The sequence below is a fragment of the Agelaius phoeniceus genome, chromosome 1 (assembly GCF_051311805.1).
Source record: "Agelaius phoeniceus isolate bAgePho1 chromosome 1, bAgePho1.hap1, whole genome shotgun sequence".
Taxonomy (NCBI): domain Eukaryota; kingdom Metazoa; phylum Chordata; class Aves; order Passeriformes; family Icteridae; genus Agelaius; species Agelaius phoeniceus.
In genome coordinates, this window is record NC_135265.1 from 125,364,408 (window position 1) to 125,381,003 (window position 16,596).

At 39.5% G+C, this 16,596-nt stretch overlaps 1 protein-coding gene across 7 annotated transcripts in view; it reads right to left on the bottom strand.

Annotated features, from left to right (window-relative positions):
• Positions 1–4,054: 4,054 nt before the first annotated feature.
• The window catches only part of PAG1 (phosphoprotein membrane anchor with glycosphingolipid microdomains 1), a 112,551-nt gene continuing 100,009 nt past the window's right edge, over positions 4,055–16,596 (bottom strand). For all 7 annotated transcript variants that reach the window (XM_077186727.1, XM_077186751.1, XM_077186733.1 and 4 more), the window contains 2 exons: positions 15,484–15,543; positions 4,055–13,402 (listed from right to left, as the gene is read on the bottom strand). In XM_077186727.1, the coding sequence (XP_077042842.1) occupies positions 13,052–13,402; positions 15,484–15,543 (411 nt within the window). In that variant the 3' untranslated portion in view covers positions 4,055–13,051. The remainder of the gene's footprint in view (positions 13,403–15,483; positions 15,544–16,596) is intronic.

Sequence of the window (16,596 nt, forward strand, 5' to 3'; positions counted from 1 at the left end):
GCCTGGGCTAGGAGGCTTGCCAGACACCGTGTGTATTGGAGAACACTGTAGATAAACCCAGGAGGGCCTAGTGGGAATTTGGGAGCCATGGAAAAAAGTATTATAAAAAACCTATTACAATGAACAGCAGAGAATGGACTTTGCTCCCACTCATCTCTTTGCACTCATCTGCCCAATGAGTATTTTAGCTGTAAATTATAAAGGACAGGATACTTGTCATCTTATCCTTCCACTTATAAGTCTTTATAGTGCCAGCTGCAGACATGTCACAGACAAGTGGCAATCAGCATCTTTCAATCATGTACCAAACCGTCAAGTGTTACCTAAGCTGCAAAATCTGGACGGAAAGAAACCTCAGATTTACAAATAATTTCACATACTTCATACAGTTTTGTGCTATTTTTTATGCTTAGAACTACTGAGACAGTTTCTGTGGGCAAAAACCCCACACCTGATTGAGCAACTAAAGTCATTGTAAATAAGGTCACAATACTACTTTTCCCAAAAATCCTTTTATTTGGTGAATGAGGTGGCTGTATGGGATCTGCTTGAAAGAGTCCAAAGGGATAAGGCTTTGGAGGGATCCAAGAAAGCTGATTGATACTCAAGCTTCACTTCCTCCAAGGTCAACAGGGGTCCATCTTAAGGAGCAGGAAGTCAGGCAAAAATGCCAGGAGACCTGCATGGATGAACAAGGAGCTTCTGGCAAGATTAAACCACAGAAATGAAGTATATAGAAGGTGAAAGCAGGGACAGGAGACCTGTGAAGGATATAGAGATGCTGTCCAAGCAGGCAAGACACAGGAAAGCCAAGACCAGCCAGAATTAAATCTGGTGAGGGGTATCAAAGGCAACAAGAAGGCTTTCTGTAATTAAATCAGTAAAAAAAGGAGGACTAGGGAAAATGTGAGCCTGTTGCTGCTGAAGGTGGCATGGGCCTGGTGACACTGAACACAGAAAAGGCTGAGATACTGAATGCCTTCTTCACCTCAGTCTCTACTAGAAAAACCTACCTTCAGCAATCCAAGGACCTGGAGACAGAGGGAAAGTTTGATGCAAGGAACATGTAAGTGAGGTGGAAGAGGATCAGGTTACAAAATGGACATGGACCCCAGTGGGATGCACCCAAAAATGCTGAGGGAGCTGGCTTATGTCATTGCATTTTGATTATCTTTGGATCATCATGATGACTTGGAGAGGTGCATAAAAACTGGGGGAAAGCAAGTGTCCCTTCTATCTTCCAAAATAGGAGGAGTACTCAAGGAACTATGTGTTTTAAAGACAAGCTACTGATAACTCTCCTCCAGTCTGGGACAGCCTCAGCCCTCTAACCTAGAAACAGCACAGTGGTGGCTCTGCTGCTGGGTTGCAAGATTCATTACATTACTTGGAGCAGCAGCTCTTTGCTTCCTTTAGAACACATCCAGAGTTCCTTTTGCCCAGACCCTTTTTTATCTTTGTACTTTGCTGCTGAAAATAAGCTGCAGGTGAGAAATTAGGAGGACCTCTGAATGCTAGTTTGAGTGCCAACCTTCAAGTATCTGCTGGACAAGGCTTGGCTATCTGCTGGTTGACTTGGAGCTTCAGTACAGCCTTAGAAAGTTCAGGTTCGTGTTTATTTGTTTGTTTTTACAGGCTCCCATAATTTTCCAGAAAAATAAAGGAAAGAAAAAAAACCAGTGACTTTTAGGATAATCTGACTTTTGTAGCTCAGCCAACCCCTTAACAGAATTTTGTGGCATAAAGGAAAACCAGAATGCTGGCCTTAGATTTTATCCTTGCCAAATTTCAAGGATTAACTACATAAATGTGGAGCATTTTTGTGGTTTTCAAAATAGGTAACACAAACCTTTTGCATAATAGAAATACTTCATCAGCCCAAATTAGAGATTGCAACCAGATCTTATTTTTTATTTCATCTTGTGGCAAACTGAAATCCTGAATAATAATGATCCTCGTTATTATTATCTTACATTATCCTAATAATCCTTAATTACATTCACTGATAATGGGATTTACATGCCATTTCAATCACATCTGTAAATATGCAGATCTTGACTACTTTGGTCAATAAGCTCTTTAGCCGGAGCTGTTTCAGAAGAATCTGTTTTAGCTCTAATTTGCTTTCTAGCACCATGACACACACAGGATCCCTGTTTTCTGCCTGAACTGACAGTTCTCTGTTCTTGCCTATCAGTCCTTCCACAAAGGCTGCACAGAAATTCCAGTCGTGTGAGTTATATGAAAGGTCAATCTCATTTATGTAATAGCCAACTGAGAAGAAGTAGTGCTGAAGTATCTTGCCAGCTACAGTGCAAGGAAGATCATGCCACTGTAGTTTTGGGCTTTTGAAACAAATCTGTCAGACACATTTTCTACGAAGCAATGTCAAGGCACTCTTTAGCTCCAGTGCTTTGTAGTTCAACATAATGCTATGCTCCATGAACACAGGATGAACTGGGAGTCTTTCAGTGACTATGTACCCAATTAAAAGTAAATTGTCAGCCACACTTCACAGGGACTAATTCTACTTTAAACACCAGGTGTCACTGCAGTATACTCTTGACTCCACACCAAGCTCCCATCAGGTTAAAGCTTTACTTTTAAGTGATGTCAAAGCTTATGGAGAACAAAGATCCTGGTACTTTCTGTTCCCAAGTGTCTCCACACAGCTATATGATTAGCCAGAATCTGGGAAAATTGTTCAATATTTCAACCAGCCACATCTATAGTTCTATGTGGTTGGCCTGAAACATGAAGCTAACCATAGTAATAGAGCAATTTTATGGCTGATAGCAACTGTTCAGAATGAAGAATAAAAAAAAAATGTGAAACAGTTCTCTTGATAATAATGCTGCATGCACTTTTTTTTTTCTGAAGAACAGCTCATATTGGATAATATCCAACAGTTACTTAATACAAAATTTATATCAAATTGCATAATTTGCAGCTTCTTAGCCCATGAACAAATGTTCAGGAAAAAGCAATCTTCTTTTACACTTATTAGATCCTGAATGATTTTGCACATGAAATATTCCTTATTTTCACAAATTCTCTATTTGACCTATAACCTTGTATCTTTTGACTATTAAAATATACTCACACAGATTAAACATTAAAAAGCCATCACTTTGACAATGAACAGATACTTGTCTGTCTAATTTCTTCAGTCTCCTAGCTTGGTGTAACTAATCCCTGTCTGCACTGTGAATTTTCCAGGAACCTGTTCATCAGTAACTACTTAATATTAAGTGGGTAAAGCTTTTACTATCTGTAATTAAAGATAATGAGGAGGAAGGTGCAAGTCATGGACAGTGCAAGCCCCAAAAGGTTAGGTAAAACCTAAAATTAGCCTCATGCTCTAGTGTAAAAAGGGACCTTGTTCCAGTGACATGCTTAAAAATGGCATTTCTTTGTGTTTGACTTACAAGCAGAATCTGTGTTACATATTCAGCAGTGGTCCTAAGTCACCTGCCTCTGAAATGCTTCAGGATGCTCTTAAAAGTATTTCTACACAAATGAGTCTTGCTACTGACAGAGAGGTGCAGCAAATGGATGGGGAACATCACCTGGAAAACATCTATTACAAAGGAAAAGGAATCAAATGCCACAGCAATTTCAGAGGATAATCCATAGGGCTGGTAATTGCAACTTTAAAAATGCTGAAAGCTGCACAACTTTGAAAGGCTCAAACCCAATATTCTTACCTGCATTAGAGAGCACAGTGCCACTATTCATGGCACTGCTTTAGTCAGAGACAACTTAAAGTTGGTACTGTTGTGTGCATGCTTGAATCTTGACAGGACTGTGGCTTTGGGAGGAGTAAGGTGCTATATGTCACAAAGAAGTCTTAGTAGTTCTTGTCAGATAATGAAATCAGCACAAAATTCCTAGAACAAACAGAATTCTATAAAATAATGCAGGTTTTAAGACCTGCAGAATGAAGTGACTGCAAGGACTGAATAATATATTTGTTAAGAAAACCACTAAAAGAAGCACAGGTGAAAACCAACCACCCAACCAACCAACCAACCACTAAAACAAAGGACAAAGCTTATTTATTGTGGTTTATTCTGTCTGGCTATTGAATTTATATATAGATTTTAATCCAATGAATTTTGCCAGGATTTTTGAATTAAATTAACTTCATTGAAATGTAACATGCTTCCCATTTGACATCATTTACATGGATTTCCAATAAATTTGAGTTATTTGCAAATATAATAACCAGAGAAAATGGCAGAGCCTCTTTTAAATGCTTTCAGAGAATACAGTACAGAATCATATGATTTTTCTTCTGCATATAAACAAGTAAATATTAGGATGCTACTGTACATAAATAAAACCTGCATTTTTTATTATTGGCCTATGTTCTTACTTTTAGATAACTGCTTCATATGTTCATGTAGCATTTTCCCCCCAGAAATATTTACATAAAACTTTCTCCATTTACAGTAAATAACCATAATTGCCTACTGTGCTTTCAGCAGCCAAAAGCTGAATTTGCTATAGAAATATCTGATGAAGATTCTTGGAACAAAGGTATGATTAAATGACATCAACTTGTGTATACTATTACAAAATATTGAGAGGAATTTAATGGCATTTGTTAATTTACAAAATGCAATTTAGTGTTGGATCTGAACTTCTCTAACAGTAGGATAAGCCCTGCAATTACAGTTAAACTACAACTTATGGAACATACATTCTGCAAAACTACAGTATTTCAGTGTTTGCAGTGATGTTGATTAAAAATTTTTGATTTCAAACAGGTAGCAAGCCAAATAACTCTTCATGTAGCAAACAAGCCTTAGCTAATGCCATCTCAGAAGTCTGCATGCATTGACTCCATGCATTGTGTATATGGGCACAGTCATTGAATCACTGAGTTGCTCTCTGTGCCCACAGAGCTGAACTTTGCAGGATATTCAACGATATCCACTCTAAGATAGCCAGCACAGTCCTAAGCCTCTCTTTGCACAAGCTCATAGTGTTCTGAGGATGTTTTGCTGTTCTGTGTCAGTGATCAGAGACTCAAATAGCTGTCCAGAAAACACTTTTTGTTGCTAGAACACTATGTAAAAGAACTTTGCTTGGAGATATTCCAGTAACATGTATTTTTTCCATTATAAAACAATGGATAAAATAAACAAGTGTCTGTATTTACAAATTCTTATTCACTATGTTCTTAGTATGCAGTGTTCCATATATAAAGCAATTTTATGCTGAAGGTCATATAGCACCCAATTTTAAGTGACTCTTACTGAGGCACAATTTTAATAATTAGCTATTAGACATAATTATCCCTATACCTGACTATTTTTTGTTGTTTTTTTATGGAAGTCATATCAATTCACTAATATAAAAAAGAAAATACATTTCGCTGAAAATACAAACAAAAGTACCTATCACTAAACCAAACTTCTAAACTCTTAGGGCCCAATCCTGCAGCCTTGGCTCATGCAAAGAATTCTATTAAAATAAAGTAATCCAGTTAGAGTTGGGTTTTCTGTTCATTTGGGTTTTGTTTTTTGCTGAAAACCCCATATGATGCAAGTCCAGATCTACACATGGTGCTTACTTTAGTGCATTTACATTTGTCCATGTTGAGTTTCTAATAGAACAAAAACATGTATTTAGAATTTATTAATTTCCATTCTGTTGATATGGAGGCTTGATAAAAGATCATCCAGCTGCATCATGGCTGGGTGGTGATGACTTGATCCTGCCTCTCTCTGTATAGGGAATACTGAGAAGAATAAACAATGTTATCTGTCTCTTGTGAGACTCTCAGCAACTCTTCCCTTCACTATAACCTTTTCTACCTTAAAAATCTTTCAAAACAGCTTGTCTGTGGGATAGGGGAAGTGCAAATGAAACTTAGCTATTGTTACTTTACCTTTCTTCCTAGCTGCTGCTGTGGGCTGTACCTGTATTACCCTGACAGTGAATGCTCTTTTGTGGTTCTGAAGGTGGGCTCTCAGCACACTTTCATCTAGAAAGACTGGTCAGACTGAGGAGAAGCAGCTCACATCCCTTTCCCCAAGTTACAGGGGTTGGGACTGTGAAGCAAAGGGCCATTCCTAAGTAGTCATGCCACAGAGATAGGGTGAGATGAGATGAGATGAGATGAGATTATGAGATGAGATGAGATGAGATGAGATTATGAGATGAGATGAACCCTGCTGGAAACCATCAAGTTGGTACATACATGCAGAAACTCAGAAACTCAGGAGCCAGCACAGTGGCTCATTTCAAAGCTCTGTCTGCTGGTAGGATGTTCTGAGGAGACTGGTTATGTGACCTTTCTCAGTCTCAGATACAAAGAGCAATTTCCAGTATCCTCAGACATGTGAGAAAGCAGGTTCTTGTGCTCTTAGATGTCTCTTTAATAATGCACTTAAACATTGTGACAATTCACATCTCATATGTGTCCTTGACTGTCATGTGAGTGCTTGCAAGCAACAGAATTTCTTGCCTAGAAAGAAAGTGAAGACCTCCACAGATGCCTCCAGACAGGATGAGATGATCAAACTGAAGTCCAGGTTTCTGAATCTCACAGGCACATTGGAAAGGTCCCATTCAGGAGTGTTAATGTGATGCAGTTTCTGTGCCCTCTGTACAACTGTCATATTTCACTAAGGACAAAAGAGATACTCAGGTGGTGACAGATGAACATAGTGGGGAAGAGCAGTTCCATAAATGTGAGTGAGGGTAGTCCAAATCCCACCTATGCTGAAAGTTAAAATATGAGTTAAAACTGTTCTCTTTTTAGACATTAGGAACTGAAAACACCAGAACTGTCCCATTTTTTTTAATACAGTAATAAGAGTTGTAATGTTTAAGCCCCCCTCCTTAATATACCATGATTAAAAGGACAAGAGTTGGTTATATTGTCTTGTAGTGAACAGGAGGCATTCTGAAATCTCAAATGAAGCATTCTGAAGTCAAGTTACTTACATACCTTATAAATAATCTAAGCCAATTGTTGCATTATCATAAACTATAGGAAATAACATACCTGCTTTCTAAACAAAAGAAAAAAAAATTGTATTTTCTGTACAAACACATGCTAGCTAAAATTAGCCAATGAATTTGCAGAGACAAAACCCTTGTCAGACTGTGCTATTATTACAATAAATGAACACCACAAATGAAAGCCAATATTTAGGAATGTGTATAGCAAGAGAGCACCACATACAGTAGTCAAGTGGCTGTGCAATAACAGTGAACATCTTTACAGAAATATCCATATTTTTAGGCACTTTGCTATCATATTTGTAGTGACTGTCCTTCTGGCCAGCTTAAAACTGAAGGCCTCCAGAAACAAAACCTCACAGTTTGTAAAAACAGAACTGTAAGATTTATATTTCCCATAGACTGGGCACAGACCAGTGGGTTTGTAATGTAAAGATAATCTGTGCATTTCTATGGAAATTGGGGTGCCAGAACTAAAATATATCTACATTGTGTAGACACTCTTGCTGACCTTTGGATTATATGTAAATTAAATTTTATCAATTAATCAATGGGAACCTTGTATTACAAATAAGTTGTCATTTTTCTCTCTTCAGGAGAAAAGAACAGTGCCTACTGTATGTGAAATCCTAATGCACTCCTGGAAAATCATCACATAGGCAATTAATTTGTTTAATAAGTTTTGTAAGCCTGGGATATTTTATGCTGACCAGCCAAGGGGGTTGTCTCTCCTTGAAAAAAGGGAACCCTATATTTTTAGTTCTGTGATGTTTGCAGCATTTATCTTTAACATAATCCTGAACACATGTTGCTTGCCAGCAGCAAGGGATATATATTATATATATATATTTTCTTTTCTAAGGCTGGAGGCTGAGATCTGCTCTGGCAATGACTTCAGCCACCACCCTCCCAAAAGAGATGCTACAAATCAACTTCAGCACCAGGACATGAAATTGTATTAACAGTAATTATGTTCCCTGCTCCCAGGAAGAGACCTGCCCTTGAAAGTCTTCAGCACACCACCAAAGGAGCATCTGTCAGGCTAAGCATCTTCTGCATTCTTCTGTTTTGCAGCAGACTACCACACCAAATTACTTGTGAGGGATGTAAAAGCCTTATTCAGGCATACTTCAACCTCAAAAAATAAAACTCATCTGAAATAACTGGTTATTTGCCTAAGAGCAAGAGCCCCTCACTGGAGTGTGGTCCAAATTAAAATGTTTGATACAGAAACAGATTTCTTACAGTCATGTGGCAAACAAATGTATATGCACAATAGGAGACAGAAATAAAGTCCTTGAGCTGGGGTATGATGTTTCCAGTCCCAGAGTGCACAGATGAGAGTCCTGTCTCTGGCTGCTTCCAAGCCAAGTCACCTGGCCTGAATGGCTGCTTTTAAACACCCGTGTCCCAGCCTGGGCAGGGCTGTCACATGGGGTGACTCCACACTGGCTGCAGAGAGATGAGCAAGAGACAGGGCAGCACTGGCAGCTTTTGTAGTCAAGAGTAGCACAGTTAACATGAAGGTCTGGAAAGCAGACAATACCAGAGAGAGCACTCTGGGTCACAGCTTTACACATGCAAACCATTTATCCAGCATCTTATAGAAGCACCATTGAGAGGTTGAACTGAGAGCACCGCGTACACAGGATTGTGTTCAAACCAGAGGACAGGAGCTGTTCAGGGAGCCATGGAGAAGCATGCAGCCCCTCAGGATGGATTCCTTGAAGGCACAATGGATGAGGGCTTGGAGAAAAGGCAGCTGGTCACCAGCCAGCTGAAACTATGGAGATGAGCCAGCTCTGGGTTACTCATGAATATGAATCCCCACACCTACTCATCCCTCACCCCATGGATCCTGCTACATGTAAGCAAGCCTGCAATTTATATGAATAGAAAGACTGAAGCAACAAATTTTTCACAGTTGACATGAACACCACCTCCCTGAATGCTCACTATTGTAAAAGCTAGGTTCTTCAAAAGAAGACTGATAATTCTTATTGCAAAGCTTGGTCATCATAGCTACATTACTGGGCTTTTTTGTGAATGTTTGTGAGTGACTATTGCTATTGTAGGGCTAACTGAGGTCTAGTTAACTGAGTTAACATTAAATGTGTCTCTATAAAGATGTTTCCAAGTTGGGACAAGTAAACATTGGGGTTGTCCCTTTATACTTTTGAATTAAACACATACAGTATGGAAAAGAGTATGGAAGTACTAGCTACTTTGTAGAAAAGGCACTATAACTGATCTAACTGTGGTAATTAGGTACATGCCCATGCTACAGGTATCTGCAAAGAATTTATTTCTCTCTGTGACAGAGAAAGTTATTCTACACTTATGGTAGAACAGGATGACTGGTTTACATATTGGATTAGCACTGGCTAGGTATGTGGTAAGAACAACTTTCACGGAAGACACAGATGCATGGAAGAGATGTCTGAACTGCATTTCCTATTTTCTACCAGTTCCCAGAGGGAAATCAAAATGACCTTTTCACTAGTACAGTTATATACACATTACAGCTTCTGTTGGCCTTACTGTGGCAATTTGCTGTGAGATCTTATTGTACAGTTGTGCCAAAAAAAGGAAGCAAAGAAATAGACTGTGAATCTTCCCAGAAAACATCACCAGGTAACAAACACTTCATTTTGGATGTTGAAATTTTATTTAGGGATGTGGTGAAAGAATTAAAAAGAGCAGTAAAGAGACAAGTAGAAGAAACTCCCTTTTCTTTACAGTCAGATGAATCTCTTTGGGGATTACTGCTGGAAAAATCTTTCTATCAAATATATTAACGAAAAAGAGGCATTGACAGCAGCCATAAAGGAACACGTATTACTTCTGGGAAGAGGGAACTAAACCAGAACATTGATTCATTGTCAAGAAATGTAAATACTCACTTACCAACCTTGGTCTGAATTCTAAAACATTTTCATTTATCATTAAACTACATAATGGTGATTGCAGAGGAGTTATGGACTCCCCCATACATCCTTGTTCAGGAGGGTAATTATTTTTTGCAGCTTTTAAGTCCAGTGTGTGTGGGTCTCAAGGCTGAGGGCAGGTACACGTCCCAAAAGCAGCAATCCAAAATGTGAATTGCTTCTCCATGAGACTGGGGTCTGATGAACCATTAAAAGGTTGTGACCAGTCTGAAAGTAATTGAAAGAGGAAGGAATGTGCCACTGCCACAGCACAGCAAACATGGTACCAGCTCCCAGTGCAAGGCTGTAGGAGACAGGTTAAAGACAGAAACCAAAGAAAGAAGAGAGGGGGAGGAAAATTTTTCTTTCACTGTGTAAAAGGGAAGCCTAGGGGGCCTCAGGAGCAGTTGTCAGAACAGAGGAAAGAAAGGACGGAAGGACTCGTGTCCCTTCCTACAAAGCAACATTTCTGATCTGGCTGTGAAAGACAACAGAATGACTGGACAGTCCTCCACCATCCTTTGACCTGCTGGTCTCAATGGGAGTATTTCTAGAGTGATGTTTGCTTTTCTTCTTTTGCACCTTAAAATTTTACAATCAAGAATTCAGGGCTATTCTTTGCTATCAACTGACATTATCTCAAGATATCTTGAAATTGAATCTAGTGAACCTGGCAAACCTCATGTTCCTACTGTTTCTCCAAAAGCAGTCATCCATGTAAAAGGATAACTACACCTTGAGATGCATTTGGGAATATCAGGAGTTGAAGTATGCCTGCCACTAGACTGCAGGAGTCAGACTGAGGACTACATATATAAACTGGTACCCCTGAGCAAGGAACAGACAGCAAACACATAGTTAAAGACTAGAGAAATTCTTCAGACTTAGCATGACAAATCTTCTGAAAAATGGTGCATCTTATCTTTGGCCTTAAACAGTGTGAAGAAGGAGAGAACATTCAAAGGGGAACTTCATGAATTCACATTCAAGGAAACAGAAACAAAAGTTTTATAAAGGGAAAACCTCCAGAAAGCAGAACCACAGTCATCCTTAAAAAACACTGAAGTGGAAGCAAAGGGTTTGCTGCAGCTGTCAAAACATGGCAGCATGGTCAAGAACAGGATGGAGTGGTCTGAACTGCTTCTCCTTCAAGGAAGAGTTAGAGATCAGAGTGTGCTGCACTGTTGCACAAGGTCAGGATCCACAAAGTTTGAACCACCCAGTGGGCAGAGGCTGACTGCACAACTGCACTGCTCCTCAGAGCAAACTTGCAGGCACAGCCTGTAAATCAGCACACTTCTTTCAGTTATGAAGCTATTTCTAATAAATGTGTGTAACCAGATCTATAGTACCAAGTCATGTTGAGAACTGACCAAGGACCCGAGAAGGGTTCAACCTTCAAAACCCAGTACCAATTGAGCTGAAAGTAAACCTGTTTTGTTTACTACAGAATAAGCCAACCTCAGTTTATGTACTGTTTATTTTGAATTAAAAATAAACTGCTCTTCAAGCACATGCCAGATATTACGTATGTGAATGTTGCCAGCTTGGACTATAACTTATACTTGTGTCCAAATTACAAGTGTATGCTTATATACATGGGGATATGTGCACATGCATGTCACACAATGCTAGTTCTTTACCCTTGGACTATTCTTGTACCATGGTACTATTTATTGTATTATTCTTGAAGAAAAAAGGTACCAATCCAGTACCTGCTTATTTCATCCAAGCATTGCACTTTGTTTTTCACAGTAACAGAATAATTCAGCATTTTTGAAAAGCCAGTGGCTTTCAAACTGTTTTTCAGAGGCCCAAGTAGGTCTTGGTTGCCCTCCTGCTCCTTTTAGCAGAAGAACAAGGAGGACCAGTGGCTATGCCTGACTAAATCCCACTGTCCCTTTTGCCTCTTTTTTGCCCTTTGGCAGTGTTCTTTTACATAGACTCCATAATTTTAGCTTAAAAACAGCAAGGCATGTTCCATTTCCCTGCTCAAGGAGACAGAAAAAGTCAACAAAACAACCCCAAAGCAATTTTCATTTATCTACTTTTGAAATAGGGAAAAAAAAAAAAACCAAACCAAAAATCATACCCAAATAAAGAATGGGATTCCTCCTGTTACAAACCCTAGTAAGTTAATCTATAAAAACTTTGAAGATGAAAAATATGTTGTAAAAAAAATGTATTACCCACTGAACACAGTACAGAATTTTTCCTATATAAGAAACTAGACAAACATTAAAATAGTTAAGTCTTTAAAAAGGGCAAAATTCTGCAAAAAAAATTACTCAACACTACTAAGGTTAGATTATACACATTATGCCAATGCATTCAATTGCACAATTTTTGCAACATGACAATGGTCTGGGGTGTGTGTATGTACATGTTTATGCCCATTTGAGGGAAACAGTGCAAGAATGCTAAGGGTGACCATTGCCATTTTAAAGGAATATTTCGCAAATAATCAAACAAAACCCCTACAAATACCAGTACACATCTCAAATACTGAAAGTCACATTCTACAGCCCTTGACATAAAAAAAGAAAAAAGAAAAAAGAAAAAAGAAAAAGCCAGCAGAATTAATTCAAGTACATTTGGAGTCAGTCCCTTGTGAACTACTGTTGTTTGCACTTTAGTTGCAGTGAAGGTGGCCAGAGCTCCCCAAAAGACATAGAAGTGAATGCATCTTCCCCAGCCCCACAGAGTAAGTCTGAGTTGAGGTACAATTATCCGTGGTTTGCTCAACATTGCAAATGCCAAAACTTGAATGAAAAATTATGCTTGAAAAACTTTGAAGAAATTTACATAAAATAATCTCTTAAAATGAGAAGCTAGTTTTGTGTAAAGGTAGTCTTTTTGGTATGTAATCCTATCAGGACAACAAGCATGGCACTCCTTCCCAAATTATGCTTGCCTTGGAGCTAATAGCAATAAAGAAACCTTTACAATTTCCTGGTCATCTTTCTGACCTGATGTACCCTTTCCCATGAGCCTTGATCCACCACCCAGAAAAACCAGCAGGTATCACACCCTGGCCGAAACGTACATTGCTTCTTCACAACTTGTGTTCCACAGGAAAAGCACTTCCCTCTCCATGTTTCATTGTCCTTCGAAAATTACAGCGTGGGAATCCGCTGCAGGAGCGGTTAAAGTCTGGTGAATTCCCTGTGGTGCTGCAAGTCCCCTATGCTCTCGTAGTCGCTCTCTCCTGAGAGAGCAGTGTGGTTTGTGTTGGGCACCACCAAGGTCCTCTCTTCCTCTTGGCTCACTGCCTGGATAGCTTCATAGTCCGGCTCCAGCTCCCCGTTTGGTCTGTCCGCTGACTGAGGCACAGTGGTGGAATTGAGGGTGTTTTCAAAGTCCTTCACACTTGCATAGAGGCCACTGCAAATGGAGGGGGACCTCTGAGATGCAATTTCTTGAATGCAGGTGTAAGGAGAATCCAGTGCCTTGATGGCCTGTCCCGGCTTACTCACCGATGAGTACATGGCTGAGATCTAGGAAAAGGAGACATCTGCTGAGTATGGAGCATGGCATAGAGCTTGTGCACCAGTCTGTACCCTTGTACTACAAGGATGTTGGTTTTTAAGAAAAGACAGGATCTTCTGATAAAAAGATATCCATTCTAAAAAGATATGATTTTTTCTGTGGAAAAAAAACCCCAACTATTTCTTACAAATCCTTCCTTTTTTGGCATGCATTTACAGATGGTTTTCTTTAAAAAAAAAGAATGCTTTATAAAGTAAGTTTATAAATGTAAAACTTCCTTGAATATAAAACCCTGGCAAGAAATTTAGAACTGGGCAAAAAGGAATGGCTTTGTAAGCAGGAGCTCTTGCAAGTTTTATTATGGTCGTGGAGTCAATTTAGATTCAACAGGGAGAGAGGCATCAAAGGGAGGATCAGATTGAACTGCTGTAATGAAGGATGCTGTCTGTTCCTTAGGGCTTTAAAAATTATTATTGTTACTATTTTTAATGGCAGTGGCTACTTTTTTGCTTTTAGAGACACTGCAATAGAAGAATAGTTAATTAATAATTAATAGTTAATTGTTTTTGTAGGCAGGACTAAATAGGCACCATGAAGACAACATTAAAGTGTGAAGACAACATTAAAAATCTGTAGATAAATTACTCAGACCAGATAATAGCAAGTAGTGCCAATACTGATATGCCAGGTCTGCTCTGTTGACTACACTTTGCCTACAAAGAAGAGCTGCTTCTCAGGCACTGAGTATGTGAACTTTAGACTGGAGACTGAATCCTCTCAGCTGTGAACAGCAGAAAGAGAGCCAGCATTTCATTCCTGATTAAAAGTTTCCTCTGGTGAGGTGGTACAATTCAACAAGTGCATGAAAGTGGCCCTTCATGAAAAGGTGAGAAGCCCACACCAACACATGTCCCTCTGGTCAGGGATTACCTGGGCTGTTGCCAAGCACAGGAATCAGTCTTAATTTCCTCTCCCAGGCCAAATGGATACTAGCCCTTGCACAAGACAGACGGCTGAAATTCCCTGCACAGCTTCTCTGGTACCCAATATCACAATGCAACATAGCTCTTCCATTACACTTGAAGTCTTTCCCAAGCATGCAAAGCCATTCTGGGTTTGCATCAATCCAGTTAAAAGAGTAGATTAGCATAAAAATGTCCATTACCAATAGGCAACACAGACTGAAGCAGACAAACCAGACCACTTCTGATAATTCTGGGATTTTTGTGTGTGTGTGTTTGTGTGGGGCTGGGTTTGGCTGGTTGATTGGTTGGTTGGGGTTATTTTGGTTTTGGTTTGGTTTGGGGTTTTTGGGGCTGGTTGGTTTTTGTTTGTTTGTTTTAGAGGGAAATCATCTTGAAGATGGCAATACTTCTTACTCTTTACTGATTTCAGCTAACAAAAAATGGTTTTTCTGCTCATCTGTACTTCAACTCTTCTCAGTATTAGATTACATTAACCCACTTCAAGGTCAGGTTATTCATTAATGGCTGGGAGTGCTTCTCCCAGCAGAAGGCATTAGCTCACCTAGCTCATTGCCAAGTTTGTGTTTAGTTTTATGTCCAGAAAACATATTTATAAATGGCATGGGTGTACTGGAGATGATCACAAACAGCCTTATTTATGTTTAACTTTTCTCTTTGTTTAACTCTCCTCCATTTATCTGACCAACAGACAGTTGGCCATAAAGAACAGTTTATGTTCCAGTGCTTTTATTGTGCTTCAGCTTACTTCCCAGAGCCCCAAACACTTTGCATGGGGAAGGTGGAGCATATGTTTCAAATGGCTGCTGGTTATTCTTCTTGAGAAGGTCTTGCCATCCAAATCAAGAAACTACCCTAACAATCAACTAATTGTGGCTTCCTATTGTTTTCTGAAACTACCTTTAACCTATGGGCCTGAAACAACCATACGTTAGAATACCTCTGATTTTAGGAATGGTTCTCTGTGCAGAGAACCTTGGGCTTTCATTTTCCTTTCACACAAGTTTCACCTTTCTTGGATTCTGCTTAATCACCCAGAGCTTATGCTAATTTGTGCCTAAAAATTGGTCTCTAGTTAGTTACTGAATTTCATGCAAGAAACCTACCTCATCTTCTGTAAGAGATGGATCTTCCTCTCGAGACTTGTAAGACACTGAACTAAGCCTCTGTAAAAAAGGAAGAAAGAAAGAAAATGAAAGGCTCATTACCCATCAACAGTGTGAAATCTATAACAAAACCCTCCCATTATAATCAATACATTATACTTTATGGTCATTTGCTCTCAACCTCCATTATACATAGCTAATACCCCCACTATTCAGAGTACTTCTCTGGAGATTACAGCCCTGAGGTTGGTAAAGCTTTTTTAATGTATCTGCTGTTATCCTGACCTGAAAAGGGTAAAAATAATGTAATGGTTAAAAAAAATCACTGCACCACTGCATCCCTGCCTTTACACCTCTTATGAAGTATCTGCAGAGGCTTCTGAACAATTAGAAGTCAGCTGTTGTGATACACCAGTTGTCCTTTCACGGGATTTTCAGATACACTTTTAGATGACAGAAGAACAATACTCAGCTGACACCTTCTGGATGATTGTTACCCTTCATTCTGTAGATCCTGGTCGTGCTGCATGGGAGAGCTGTGTCCTCCACCCCTGGAATGCAGTTCCTGTGCAGAGGTGCTCAGCAGCAGCCCGGCCTCACAACCACTCAGAGCTGCTGCAGCCCACCCTGAGCTGGAGCCAGGTCACACAGCAGAGTCACTGAAGGATGGAGGGCTTGGTTTGGTATCAAGTCTAATTTCAAGCATTTAAAGTATTCTGTGTAAAACAGGTCATGAAACATCAGGGGAAATGCATTTTGCTCTTATGAAAATCATCTTCAGACCTTCACAACAACAAAGCCCTGCTGCTGCACAGCAGCTGTGGGATGCCTCCTCCCTGGGCCAAGAAGGCTCTGCTGGACTCCTGCTCCACAGTGATTCAGAGGGAGCCTCCAGCACTGTAAAAGGCTGTATTTTGGACTTTCACACAACTTCTCCAACTAAAAAACTTCATACCACCTCCAGTGCAAGCCAACATGGAGACATGGAGGACTAGAGCTATTTTCAGCATAGTTAATAAAATACTACTTCCAGGCACACAACTTGTTTTCTTTTTTTTTTCTTTTCTTTTTTTTTTTTTTTTTCTCAGAGGCTCATTGTGATAGATTCTTTCC